The sequence below is a fragment of the Ascaphus truei genome, chromosome 9 (assembly GCF_040206685.1).
Source record: "Ascaphus truei isolate aAscTru1 chromosome 9, aAscTru1.hap1, whole genome shotgun sequence".
Lineage (NCBI taxonomy): Eukaryota > Metazoa > Chordata > Amphibia > Anura > Ascaphidae > Ascaphus > Ascaphus truei.
In genome coordinates this window covers 22,097,218-22,110,701 of record NC_134491.1, presented here as the reverse complement: position 1 = coordinate 22,110,701, position 13,484 = coordinate 22,097,218, and the positions used below count along the sequence as shown (strand labels likewise).

At 54.4% G+C, this 13,484-nt stretch overlaps 1 protein-coding gene across 3 annotated transcripts; it reads right to left on the bottom strand.

Annotated features, from left to right (window-relative positions):
* Positions 1-405: 405 nt before the first annotated feature.
* TMCC2 (transmembrane and coiled-coil domain family 2) lies at positions 406-11,019 on the bottom strand. 3 transcript variants are annotated; one of them, XM_075613750.1, is made up of 5 exons: positions 10,849-11,017; positions 8,331-8,594; positions 4,262-4,953; positions 3,402-3,537; positions 406-2,680 (listed from the first exon to the last, which is right to left on the bottom strand). In XM_075613750.1, exons 1-5 carry the CDS (start codon positions 10,981-10,983, stop codon positions 2,369-2,371), a joined length of 1,539 nt encoding a protein of 512 aa, XP_075469865.1. In that variant the 5' UTR covers positions 10,984-11,017; the 3' UTR covers positions 406-2,368. The 3 variants fall into 3 exon arrangements, with proteins under 3 accessions (XP_075469865.1, XP_075469866.1, XP_075469867.1); XM_075613751.1 differs by having other exon boundaries at positions 8,331-8,591; XM_075613752.1 differs by lacking the exon at positions 406-2,680 and adding an exon at positions 3,076-3,261 and having other exon boundaries at positions 10,849-11,019.
* Between the last annotated feature and the right edge of the window lie 2,465 nt (positions 11,020-13,484).

Here is a 13,484-nt window from a genome sequence, read left to right as displayed (position 1 = left end):
GAGACTCGTCATCCCAGGGTGACCTTCAGAACTCTATAGCTCACAAGAAGGCCCCATATCATAGGGTGACAGTGACGGGGCAGAAGGGACCTATGACCAATTCATACTGTGTGTCTGGCTCACAGGGTGACAGACAGAAGGCACCTATATCCTATAACAAGAGCGGCCAACTCCTGTCCTCAAGGGCCACCAACAGGTCAGGTTTTAAGGATATCCCTGCTTCAGTGCAGGTGGCTCAATCAGTCCCAGCTTCAGTACAGGTGGCTCAATCTGATTGTGCCACTTGTGCTGAAGCAGGGATATCCTTACAATGCAACATGTTGGTGGCCCTTGAGGACTGAAGTCGGCCCCCCCTGTCTCACAGCCTGTCCCTCCCACCTCACAGCGACACAGAACTTGGTTTTTTGAAACGTGTAAATTTTATTTCCATACAGAAGCGAGAGCGTGACTTTGGTTCTGACACACAAACCCTGTCCCTGTGACCCTCGGGGCCACCAGTAACCGGGGGAGTGGGATAGGGGGGGGGGGGGACTCCTTCTAAATAACACCCCAACACGAGAGATAACACTGCCCCCACCCGTCCCCCAAACGCTTGCAACTGAGCCGGCCTCACGTTATATATAAATAAATAAATAAATTACAGGGTGAGACGTGTGCGTGCACGTATGTATGTGCATGCATGTATGTATGTATATATATACACACACACACACACACACACATACGCGCGCGCACACACATACATATGTCAAATACATGTGATAAAATATAAATTAAAACACATTGAATTAAAACAGCATCACGTGCCGGGGACAGGGAGGGAGAACTTTGTGATCGCAGGGCGTGCTGTGAAATGCGTCGCTGACCCTACACTGGAGCCGCAATAAATCGCAAGCACTCAGCCAAGTAACAACATTCCCACTATTCCTAACGACTGTCGCGTATTTCAAAGTTAGGCTTCACTGCTAGGTGGGAGCGGGGGATATTTAGAGAGGGGGGCAGGGTATAGTTAGGGAGGATGGGGGAGAGTTAGGGAGGGTGAGGGATGGGGGCGGGGTAGTTAGGGATGGGCAGGGCACAGTTAGGAAGGGGGAAAGGGAGAGTTAGGGGGTTGTGGGCGTGGGAGAGTTGGGGGGCAGAGAGCTGGAGAGAGCGGGGGGGGGGGGGAAGTTGGGGAGGGCGGGGGGGAATATAATTGTACAGTGACCGGGGTAGAGTCGTGAGAACTACAAAATAGCTGCCAAATGTACGAGCCCCGGCTAAGTATTAAACAGGTCCCCCGATCACGGTGGGAAACCGCTCAAGTTTGTGCTGAGGATGAAAAAGTTGAAAGGGACGAGACAACTTACACCTCCCCCGAAAAACGACAGGATCGCCCCGTCAGACAGAAGCAAAGTTAACCCTTTACAAAGGTCCAAGTCATGCAAACTGTACCCTTGGGCTTAACCCTTACCCTGCTGGACAGCTGAGTGGCTTTCAATTGCTGAAGAAATTGTGTTTACAAAGGGGATTAACCCATTTAAAAGCCAGCCGAGCATCTCAGAATTATTGCATCTTAATTAAACTAGCCCCTTCGTATGCGTTTCCTCTCCCCCCCCCCCCCCCCCCACCATATTGCACGGTGTTTGCAGCCTTTTTAACCCTTCCACTGCTGGACACATGCACCCCCCCCCCTGGAAGGCGAGAAGAGTCAGCTCTGCTGCCCAGCCATGGACAGCCTGAACCCCCCCGCCCCCCGTCCTCTTCACCCCATAATTCTGCCTTCCGCTCTCTGCGTTGACGTTCGTAGCTGTCGGATCAGATTATGCATATGGTTCCTTTTGCAGAGGAGAGGGGCATAGTGTCCCGGGGTTGCCCCCTGCCCCCCCCCCTTCCCGTTCTGCAGATCATTGCTCCTTCTCCCCATTCTGCAGCTCCGCATCTGTGCTCTCCCCCTCCGCAGTGTCCACCCACCTTCACCATTCTGCAGAGCATTGCTCCCCCTTCCCATTCTGCAGAGCATTGCTCCTTCTCCCCATTTTGCAGCTCCGCTCTGTATCTGTGCTCTCCCCCTCTGCAGTGAGTCCCTCTGCCTTCACCGTTCTGCAGAGCATTGCTCCTTGTCCGTGTTCTGCAGAGCATGGCGGGCTGTGACGTCCGCACTCCTCTGCATACCCTCCCACCCCTCCCCCCTGGTTTGGGAGTGGGGGGCGTTGCAATGAACTGTCTCTAATTAAATAAGAAGAAGCTATAAGTATATTATCATACGCATAGACAGATTCATAGAGCTATATATATATATATATATATGTGTGTGTGTGTATATATATGGGGGAGCACACCTCCCCCCCCTCCTTCTCTCGCCCCCCTCCCGGGGGAGGGGGATGGATCAGCTGGGCAGGAGCACGTGTTCCAGGCAGTAAGTGACACAGTCCCAATGCCTCCAGAGCGTGAGCAGGGAGAGCAGGAATAAGAGCGAGGAGAGGAGGCGTACGCGGGTCTTAACCAGCGGGGTGATGAAGCTGGCGGCAGTGGACACGAAGACCAGCAGCACGGCCATCAGGGCTAGCAACACATTGATGAACTTGCCCAGTAGGGCTCGGGCGTTGGCGTTCTCTACCCCTTCCAGCTGTACCACCTGCTGCTGCTGCTGCTGCAACTCCAGCTTCGTGATGCGGGTGAGGCAGGACTCTACCGCCTCCTGCAGGGGGGGTGGGGGAGACAGAGGGGGTTATAGAGAGGGGAAGAGGGTTATATAGAGGAGGAGGAGGGCGGAGGAAAGAGAGACCAGGGGTTATAGAGAGGGGAAGAGGGTTATATAGAGGAGGGGGAGGGCCGAGGAAAGAGAGCAGGGGTTATAGAGAGGGAGAGGGGAGGAAAGAGGGAGGAGGGGTGTAGAGAGGGGAGGGAAGAGAGAGCAGGGGTTATAGAAAGGTAAAGGGGAAGAAAGAGGGGGAGAGGGTTATGGAGGAGGAGAGGGAGAGTGGAAAGAAGAGGGGGAGTGGGGGGAGGGAAGAGAGAGCGAGGCGGAGGGTTATGGAGGAGGAGAGGGTGAGGGAGAGGGGAGGAAAGAAGGAGTGGGGGGGAGGGGAGGAAAGAGAGAGAGCGGTGTTATGGAGTGGGAGAGGGGAGGAACGAGGGAGTTAAGAAGAGGGAGGAGGAGGGAAGAGGGGGTGATGGAGATGAAGAAGGAAGATGGCGAGTGATAGAGAGTGAGGGGGAAGAAGAGAGAGGAATATAAAGGGGGGGGGGACAAAGAGAAGAGAGAGGGGTGAGAGGTGGCTATACGGAAGGATAGAAAGAGAAAAGAAAAGGAGGAGAGATTACGGGAGTGCAGGTGAGGAAAAGGGAGAGAGGGATTTATAAGAAGGAGGAGAGGATGAGAATACACCCCCCGGATAAATAAAGTGCCCCCTCTGTACCTGTATGTCCCTGGCACGCTCGTACGATTGATACGCCACCTTCTCCTCCATGCTGGCCAGCTCCTGCTTCAGCAGGGTCATCTCGTTCTGGTGTAACTCCGTCAGGTCGTTCAGCTGCTCCTCCAGTCGCTCGTACCTAGGGGGGTAAGGGGGCAGTGGGGTGGGGTGGAGGGTGGTGGGGTAGCTTAGTTACCAGCCGGGACTTCATGGCAGTGAACGGGTTCATGAATATCCCCATCACACACCACTTGGGGGGTTACACAGAATCAATACTTTTATTTACAAACCTCTACTGTAAAAACATTTTCTCCAGGGGCCTATAAAAAGATGGCTGCCACTGTCCAAACATTATGTCAGGGGTCTCAAACTCCATCCTCAAGGGCCATCCACAGGCCAGCTTTTTTAGATATCCCGGCTTCAGCACAGGTGGCTCAATCAGTGACTCAGTCGAAGACTGATTGAACCACCTGCGCTGAAGCAGGGATATCCATAAAATCTGGCCGTGGGTGGCCCTTGAGGACGGAGTTTGAGACCCCTGCCTTAGAGAATCTGACAATGCAAACCCAGGTGAATGAGCAGCTCGGTGCCGATGTCCCTGCCTTTGAAGTGGGTGGTCCCCAAACTGAGATCTCTAGGTATCCGAGTCACTTCATTTCCCGGAGCCTCAGACACTAAATATTAGGTTGCAAGCTCTGCAGGGCAGGAACAGATGGTCCCTTCCATGTACAGCGCCGCACACACGGTCAGCGCTATTTACCTGGGGGGGGGGGGATATCTGTACCCTGGGGGGGGGGGGATATCTGTGCCCTGGGGGATATCTGTGCCCTGGGGGATATCTGTGCCCGCTCCGGGGTACCCACCTGTAGCGTTCCTCTTGCAGGCACTGCGTCATGTAGCTGTAATCCCGCTGCAGCTGCGATTTCAAGTCCTCCATTGAGTCCTCCAGGTGGCTCTGCCCGTCCTTGATCTCGCACAGCTCCTCCAGGATGGCGTCGAAGCCCGCGTGGTGCCCGTGGTGATGCCCGTCCATGGTGTTAGACCTGGGACTGCCCGGCACCGCCGGCCCAGCCCCAGAGTTACTCCCCGCGCCCGCTGACCCGGAGGTGGCGCTGGAGCACTCGTCGTCGCTGCCGTATTTGGGGCTAGGTGCCAGTGTGGCGCTTCCGCTCAGTGCCCGGGCTCCGCCATGCCCGTCCCCATCCTCCTCCAGACCGTCTTTCAGGTGGGGGATGTTGTCCGCGCTACCAAATTTGTTGCGGATGAGGCTGGCGAACTCGCGGGGCTTCGATACCACGGCAGTGTGGGTAACCTGGGACAGGCCAGAGAGTCCGCCCTTCACCCCCTCCACCACCCCTCCCCCGAAACCGCTGATGCCCGCGCGCACGTTGGCTCTGACGTCCTTCAGCCCCTGCTGCATGTCCCTCAGGACGTCTTTGGGCTGCCGGGAGATACCGTTCTGCTCAATCTCCTTCAGCTTCCGGTGATAATGCTCCAACTTCTTGTGCAGGTGAGCGATGGTCTGGGCAGACTTCTGGTTCTTCTTTTCAAAGACCTGGAGGGGGCAGGGACATGGGGCATTAGTCACAGGGATACAGGGACATGGGGCATCAGTCACAGGGACATGGGGCATTAGTCACAGGGACATGGGGCATCTGTCACAGGGACATGGGGCATCAGTCACAGAGACATGGGGCATCATATACAGCAGGCCTGCACAACGCCAGTCCTCGAGGGCCGCAAACAGGCCAGGTTTTCAGGATATCCCTACTTCAGCACAGCTGGCTCAGTATGACTGAGCCACTAATGGAGCCAGCTGTGCTGAAGAAGGGATATCCTGAAAACCTGGCCTGTTTGCTGCCCTCGAGGACTGGAGTTATGCAGGCCTGATATACAGGGACATGGGGCATCAGACACAGGAATACAGGGACAGGGGCATCAGACACAGGAATACAGGGACAGGGGGCATCAGACACAGGGACATGGGGCATCAATCACAGGGATACAGGGACATGGTGCATCAGACACAGGGACAGGGGCATCAGACACAGGAATACAGGGACATGGTGCATCAGACACAGGGACAGGGGCATCAGACACAGGAATACAGGGACATGGTGCATCAGACACAGGGACAGGGGCATCAGACACAGGAATACAGGGACAGGGGCATCAGACACAGGAATACAGGGACATGGTGCATCAGACACAGGGACAGGGGCATCAGACACAGGAATACAGGGACAGGGGCATCAGACACAGGAATACAGGGACAGGGGCATCAGACAGGAATACAGGGACAGGGGCATCAGACAGGAATACAGGGGCATCAGACACAGGAATACAGGGACAGGGGTATCAGACACAGGAATACAGGGACAGGGGCATCAGACACAGGAATACAGGGACAGAAGGACACAGGGAAACAGGCTACAGGGAAGACGGAGGCAGACACAGAGGCATGAAGGATACATGGACACAGGCATTGGCACAGGAACATGGATACAGGGTCAATAAATATCAAGGACACCGGGAAATCAGACGCAGGGAGAGGAGTCTCTGCATCAAACATGTCCTGTTTTGTAGAACTAATGCTGGGACATCGGTCTCAGCAGCTTCTAACCTCCATGCACCAAAGTGTTTTACACCTTTTTTTATCATTGTTGCTAAGCTACAATAGGATTATGTGACCGTATTAGTGCTACAATGTGACAATGTTACAGTGCGATCCCAGGGTTACAGTGTGAGTGCTACAATGTGACAATGTTACAGTGCGATCCCAGGGTTACAGTGTGAGTGTTACAATGTGACAATGTTACAGTGCGATCCCAGGGTTACAGTGTGAGTGTTACAATGTGACAGTGTTACCGTGTGATCCCAGGGTTACAGTATTAGTGCTACAATGTGACAATGTTACAGTGCGATCCCAGGGTTACAGTGTGAGTGTTACAATGTGACAATTTTAGTGTATCCCAGTGTTACAGTGTGCGTGTTCCAATGTGACAGTGTTACCGTATGATCACAGTGTATCCCAGTGTTACAATATTATGCTACAGTGTGTGTGTTACCGTGTCATTGTTCCAATGTGACAGTGTTACAGTGTGAGTGTTACAATGTGACAGTGTTACTGTGTGATCACAGTGTATCCCAGTGTTACAGTATTGTGCTAGTGTGCGTGTTACAATGTGACAATGTTACAGTGTGAGTATTACAATGTGACAGTGTTACTGTGTGATCACAGTGTATCCCAGTGTTACAGTATTATGTACAGTGTGTGTGTTACAATGTGACAGTGTTACTGTGTGATCACAGTGTATCCCAGTGTTACAGTATTATGTACAGTGTGCGTGTTACAATGTGACAGTGTTACAGTGTGATCACAGTGTATCCCAGTGTTACAGTATTATCTAGTGTGCGTGTTACAATGTGACAGTGTTACCGTGTGATCACAGTGTATCCCAGTGTTACAGTATTATGTACAGTGTGCGTGTTACAATGTGACAGTGTTACAGTGCGATCACAGTGTATCCCAGTGTTACAGTATTATGTACAGTGTGTGTGTTACAATGTGACAGTGTTACAGTGCGATCACAGTGTATCCCAGTGTTACAGTATTGTGCTAGTGTGCGTGTTACAATGTGACAATGTTACAGTGTGAGTATTACAATGTGACAGTGTTACTGTGTGATCACAGTGTATCCCAGTGTTACAGTATTATGTACAGTGTGTGTGTTACAATGTGACAGTGTTACTGTGTGATCACAGTGTATCCCAGTGTTACAGTATTATGTACAGTGTGCGTGTTACAATGTGACAGTGTTACAGTGCGATCACAGTGTATCCCAGTGTTACAGTATTATGTACAGTGTGTGTGTTACAATGTGACAGTGTTACAGTGCGATCACAGTGTATCCCAGTGTTACAGTATTATGTACAGTGTGCGTGTTACAATGTGACAGTGTTACTGTGTGATCACAGTGTATCCCAGTGTTACAGTATTATGTACAGTGTGCGTGTTACAATGTGACAGTGTTACAGTGTGATCACAGTGTATCCCAGTGTTACAGTATTATGCTACAGTGTGTGTGTTACAATGTGACAGTGTTACTGTGTGATCACAGTGTATCCCAGTGTTACAGTATTATGTACAGTGTGTGTGTTACAATGTGACAGTGTTACAGTGCGATCACAGTGTATCCCAGTGTTACAGTATTATGCTACAGTGTGTGTGTTACAATGTGACAGTGTTACAGTGCGATCACAGTGTATCCCAGTGTTACAGTATTATGCTACAGTGTGTGTGTTACAATGTGACAGTGTTACTGTGCGATCACAGTGTGCGTGACACTGTGTCATTGTTCCAATGTGACAGTGTTACAGTATTATGTACAGTGTGTGTGTTACAATGTGACAGTGTTACAGTGTGATCACAGTGTATCCCAGTGTTACAGTATTATGCTACAGTGTGTGTGTTACAATGTGACAGTGTTACTGTGTGATCACAGTGTATCCCAGTGTTACAGTATTATGTACAGTGTGTGTGTTACAATGTGACAGTGTTACAGTGTGATCACAGTGTATCCCAGTGTTACAGTATTATGCTACAGTGTGTGTGTTACAATGTGACAGTGTTACTGTGTGATCACAGTGTATCCCAGTGTTACAGTATTATGTACAGTGTGCGTGTTACAATGTGACAGTGTTACAGTGCGATCACAGTGTATCCCAGTGTTACAGTATTATGCTACAGTGTGTGTGTTACAATGTGACAGTGTTACAGTGCGATCACAGTGTGCGTGACACCGTGTCATTGTTCCAATGTGACAGTGTTACAGTGTATCCTAGTGTTATGTTCCAATGTGATTATATTAGTGTTGCAGTGTGTCCCTGCACCGCTGTGCGTCCCTGTGTCGCAGTGTCCCCTGGCGTCACCTGCTTGATGCGGGCGGCCTGCTGCCGGTCTGCGTTATTGGCCAGCTTCAGATACTCTGCCACGTTATCGTCTCGTGCCTCCTGCTCGATCTTGATCTGCTCGGTGATCTTGAGGATCTTCTGGTGCAGCTGGTCCATGGCTGCCTTGGTGCGCTGTGGGTCTGGGGCCCCCTCTGGGACCTCCAGGCTGATGTTACCCTCTGAACCGCCATGGACCGTGCTGGGGGGCAGACTCAGGGTGCTCAGGTCCCCCTTGTCCAGCTGCTGAGAGGGGAGAGGGAATAGTCAGAGCCTGGCACCTCTAGGGCTGGATATAACACACATGGCACATCTAGGGCTGGATATAACACACATGGCACCGCTAAGGCTGGATATAAAGAGCCTGGCACATCTAGGGCTGGACACAGAGCCTGTCACCTCTAGGGCTGGACACAGAGCCTGTCACCTCTAGGGCTGGACACAGAGCCTGTCACCTCTACGGGTGGACACAGAGCCTGTCACCTCTACGGCTGGACACAGAGCCTGTCACCTCTACGGCTGGACACAGAGCCTGTCACCTCTAGGGCTGGACACAGAGCCTGTCACCTCTACGGCTGGACACAGAGCCTGTCACCTGTAGGGCTGGACACAGAGCCTGTCACCTCTAGGGCTGGACACAGAGCCTGTCACCTCTACGGGTGGACACAGAGCCTGTCACCTCTACGGCTGGACACAGAGCCTGTCACCTCTAGAGCTGGACACAGAGCCTGTCACCTCTACGGCTGGACACAGAGCCTGTCACCTCTACGGCTGGACACAGAGCCTGTCACCTCTACTTCTGGACACAGAGCCTGTCACTTCTAGGGCTGGACACAGAGCCTGTCACCTCTACGGCTGGACACAGAGCCTGTCACCTCTACGGCTGGACACAGAGCCTGTCACCTCTAGGGCTGGACACAGAGCCTGTCACCTCTACGGCTGGACACAGAGCCTGTCACCTCTACGGCTGGACACAGAGCCTGTCACCTCTAGGGCTGGACACAGAGCCTGTCACCTCTACGGCTGGACACAGAGCCTGTCACCTCTACGGCTGGACACAGAGCCTGTCACCTCTACGGCTGGACACAGAGCCTGCCACCTCTACGGCTGGACACAGAGCCTGTCACCTCTACGGCTGGACACAGAGCCTGTCACCTCTACGGCTGGGATGAAACTGAATAACAACACCAACAATGACCAGTCCTTCCCTAATTAGTTATTATGAATTAATCAAACCTCTGTTGGGATCAATAACCCCCCCTATAATCTACCATCTTCTGAGGCTTGCGCCTGGATCCCCCCTTCAGAAAGATGTGGGTCCCGTACCAAAGTCTCCTGGCTGTGAACGTGAGGAATTAACAGGGAAAGAAACACCCCCAACAGTAGCAGATAAATAACAAATAAAAAACTCCTGTATTTCTGTGATAAATCTAAGAATTCTGTGGAAATGCCCCAATAACTCCCCAAATCTAACCCCCGTATCCCTGCCTGAGAGAGACATTGTGTCCGTCACGCACAGGACAGGGAGACAGAGGGGGGGGGGGTACCTTTACAATAAGCCCACTCAAACCTTCAAAAGGGTCTCTAAGCATCATCTAAAACAGGCAGAGTCACTCACAAGAAGGACCCGCAGAGAGCAGCAGGCGGGGAAGTGATTGCAAAACGGAGTGATGCTCGGATGTGAGAAGTAAGACTGGCAGAGACTGCATCACTTCCCTTATACACTGCTGCTGAGAGAGACAGACACAGCAAGAGACAGAGAGGGAGAGACACACAGCGAGAGAGACAGAGAGACACAGCGTGAGAGACACAGCAAGAGAGGGAGAGACACAGAAACACTGAAAGAGAGGATAGCACCCGCTCGAACCTCTGCTATTCCTGTACAGATCACTCACTTCACTGCCATCCCAGCAGTCCTCTCTGCTATTCCTGTACTGACCCCCCCCCAGCTCAGTCACTGCACCTCCACCCCGCCCAGCAGTCCTCTCTGCTATTCCTGTACTGACCCCACACACTCACGGCTCAGTCACTGCACCTCCATCCCGCCCAGCAGTCCTCTCTGCTATTCCTGTACTGAACCCCCCCCCCCTAGCTCAGTTGCTGCACCTCCACCCCGCCCAGCAGTCCTCTCTGCTATTCCTGTACTGAACCCCCCCCCCCCCCCAGCTCAGTCGCTGCACCTCCACCCCGCCCAGCAGTCCTCTCTGCTATTCCTGTACTGACCCCCCCCCCAGCTCAGTCACTGCACCTCCATCCGCCCAGCAGTCCTCTCTGCTATTCCTGTACTGACCCCACACACTCACACACGGCTCAGTCACTGATGAGTATTAAGGATGAGTGGGTTAGACAGGAGGGGGGACCCCTCCCCAGATTTAACAAATAAATAGCCCAGCTGCTTTTCATGGGAGTAAATCTGGTGCTGTTGTTTGTGTGCACACTGCAGTCCCCTGGGGGCTTCAGACCATGTCAGATCACCCCAGGGCGAGATGGTTGTACTTACGCCGGTTGGAAGATGCATCCTCCCAGGGCCATAATCTGCTGGGAATATTTCTGGCACCAGGATACCCAGGGGGCTGCTGCACAAGGCCGGCCCAAGGACCCCCACAAATGGCAGCTCCTCCTCTCCCTCCCACATGGTATCCCCCGTAGTTACAGGGAGAGAGAGGGAGAGAGAGAGAGGGGGAGAGAGAGAGAGAGGGGGAGAGAGAGAGGGGGAGAGAGAGGAAGGGGGGAGAGAGAGAGAAAGAGGGGGAGAGAGAGGAAGGGGAGAAAGCGAAGAGAAGAGAATGGGGGAGAGCAGAGGGGAGGAGAGAGGACGAGGGCGGAGGGAGGAGGGGGGGAAGGGGAGAAAGAGGGAGAGGGGGGGGAGAAAGAGGGAGAGGGGGGGGAGAAAGAGGGAGAGGGGGGGGGGAGAAGAGGGAGAGGGGAGGGAGAGGGGGAAGAGGAGAGGAGGGAGAAAGAGGGAGGGGGGGACGAGGGGGGGAAGTGAGGAGGGGGAGAGGGAAGGAAGGAGAGAATGGGGGAGAGCAGAGGGAGGAGAGAGGACGAGGACGGAGGAGGAGGAGGGGGGGGGGAAGAGGGAGGGGGGAAGAGAGGGAGGGGGGGAAAGAGGGAGGGGGAGAAAGAGGGAGAGGGGGGGAGAAAGAAGGAGAGGGGGGGAGAAAGAAGGAGAGGGGGGGGGAGAAAGAAGGAGAGGGGGGGAGAAAGAAGGAGAGGGGGGGGAGAAAGAAGGAGAGGGGGGGAGAAAGAGGGAGAGGGGGGGAGAAAGAGGGAGAAAGAGGGAGAGGGGGGGAAAGAGGGAGAGGGGGGGAAAGAGGGAGAGGGGGGGGAAAGAGGGAGAGGGGGGGGGGAAAGAGGGAGAGGAGGGGGGGAGAAGGGGGGAGAAGAGGAGGGGGAAGTGAGGAGGGGAGAGGAGAAGGAATGAGAGAGGGGAGACAGAGGGGGGAGGGGGAGAGAGAGGGAGAGAGAGGGAGAGAGGGCGAGAGCAAGAGGGAAAAGTGTGTGGGAGATGGAGTGAGAGAGGGAGTGGCAGTGAGGGAGGGAGAGACAAAAACACAGATAGTATAGGCAAGAGATATGGAAATATTGGTGGTGAGAGAGGGAGAGACAGAAAGGCAGAGGACAGGGAGGCTGCAGCCACAAAGAGCGACTCCAGAACCCTATTCTGCCCCATCCCCCCGGAGACGGACACCCTGGGGACAGGGCATAGTGCTCTCCCAGCATGCACTGCCAATCAATTCTCTGCACATCGCTGATCTATCAGCCCCTGAAGGACACAACTGTCCCGCAGACTGATCCACTGCAGCACATCTCGCCTACTGCTTCATGTTCATGGGAGCCTGTCTGTGTCACCTGTGTCACCCCTGCACTGAGCTGTGGCTTCTGCCCGTGTCATCCTGTGGTGGTGGGGGGGGGGGGGGGAAGGGGGACAGACTGTATATGACATCAGTCATTTAAGTTTATGTCACCAAGTCACCCTTTGCTGGGAGAGACAGAGTCAGTGGGTCACGCTGTCCAATGTGTCACCATGCAGTGGCAGGGACAGACCCGTGGGCATCCTGTTAGTGTCACCATGCAGTGTGTGTGACAGACCCGTGGGCCATCCTGTTAGTGTCACCATGCAGTGTGTGTGACAGACCCATGGGCTATCCTGTTAGTGTCACCATGCAGTGGGTGTGACAGACCCGTGGGCCATCCTGTTAGTGTCACCATGCAGTGTGTGTGACAGACCCGTGGGCCATCCTGTTAGTGTCACCATGCAGTGGGTGTGACAGACCCGTGGGCATCCTGTTAGTGTCACCATGCAGTGGGTGTGACAGACCCGTGGGCATCGTGTTAGTGTCACAATGCAGTGGGAGGGACAGACCTGTGGGCATCCTGTTAGTGTCACCATGCAGTGGGAGGGACAGACCCGTGGGCAGTGGGAGGGACAGACCCGTGGGCAGTGGGAGGGACAGACCCGTGGGCAGTGGGAGGGACAGACCCGTGGCAGTGGGAGGGACAGACCCGTGGGCAGTGGGAGGGACAGACCCGTGGGCAGTGGGAGCGACAGACCCGTGGGCAGTGGGAGGGACCGACCCGTGGGCAGTGGGAGGGACCGACCCGTGGGCAGTGGGAGGCACAGACCCGTGGGCCAGTGGAGGGACCGACCCGTGGGCAGTGGGAGGGACCGACCCGTGCTCAGTGGGAGGGACCGACCCGTGGGCAGTGGGAGGGACCGACCCGTGGGCAGTGGGAGGGACCGACCCGTGGGCAGTGGGAGGGACCGACCCGTGGGCAGTGGGAGGGACCGACCCGTGGGCAGTGGGAGGGACCGACCCGTGGGCAGTGGGAGGGACCGACCCGTGGGCAGTGGGAGGGACGACCCGTGGGCAGTGGGAGGGACCGACCCGTGGGCAGTGGGAGGGACCGACCCGTGGGCAGTGGGAGGGACAGACCCGTGGGCATCCTGTTAGTGTCACCATGCAGTGGAACTGAGTGAATACTACATCATTATTAATACTAACAGAGTACCATTCAGCTGCTGCACTATACCCCTCCTAACACTATCACTGACAGAGGGGAGCACCGTGTATGAGACCTCGCAGAGCAATGCGAACACCCGCAGAGCAGAGACCTCGCAGAGCAATGCGAACA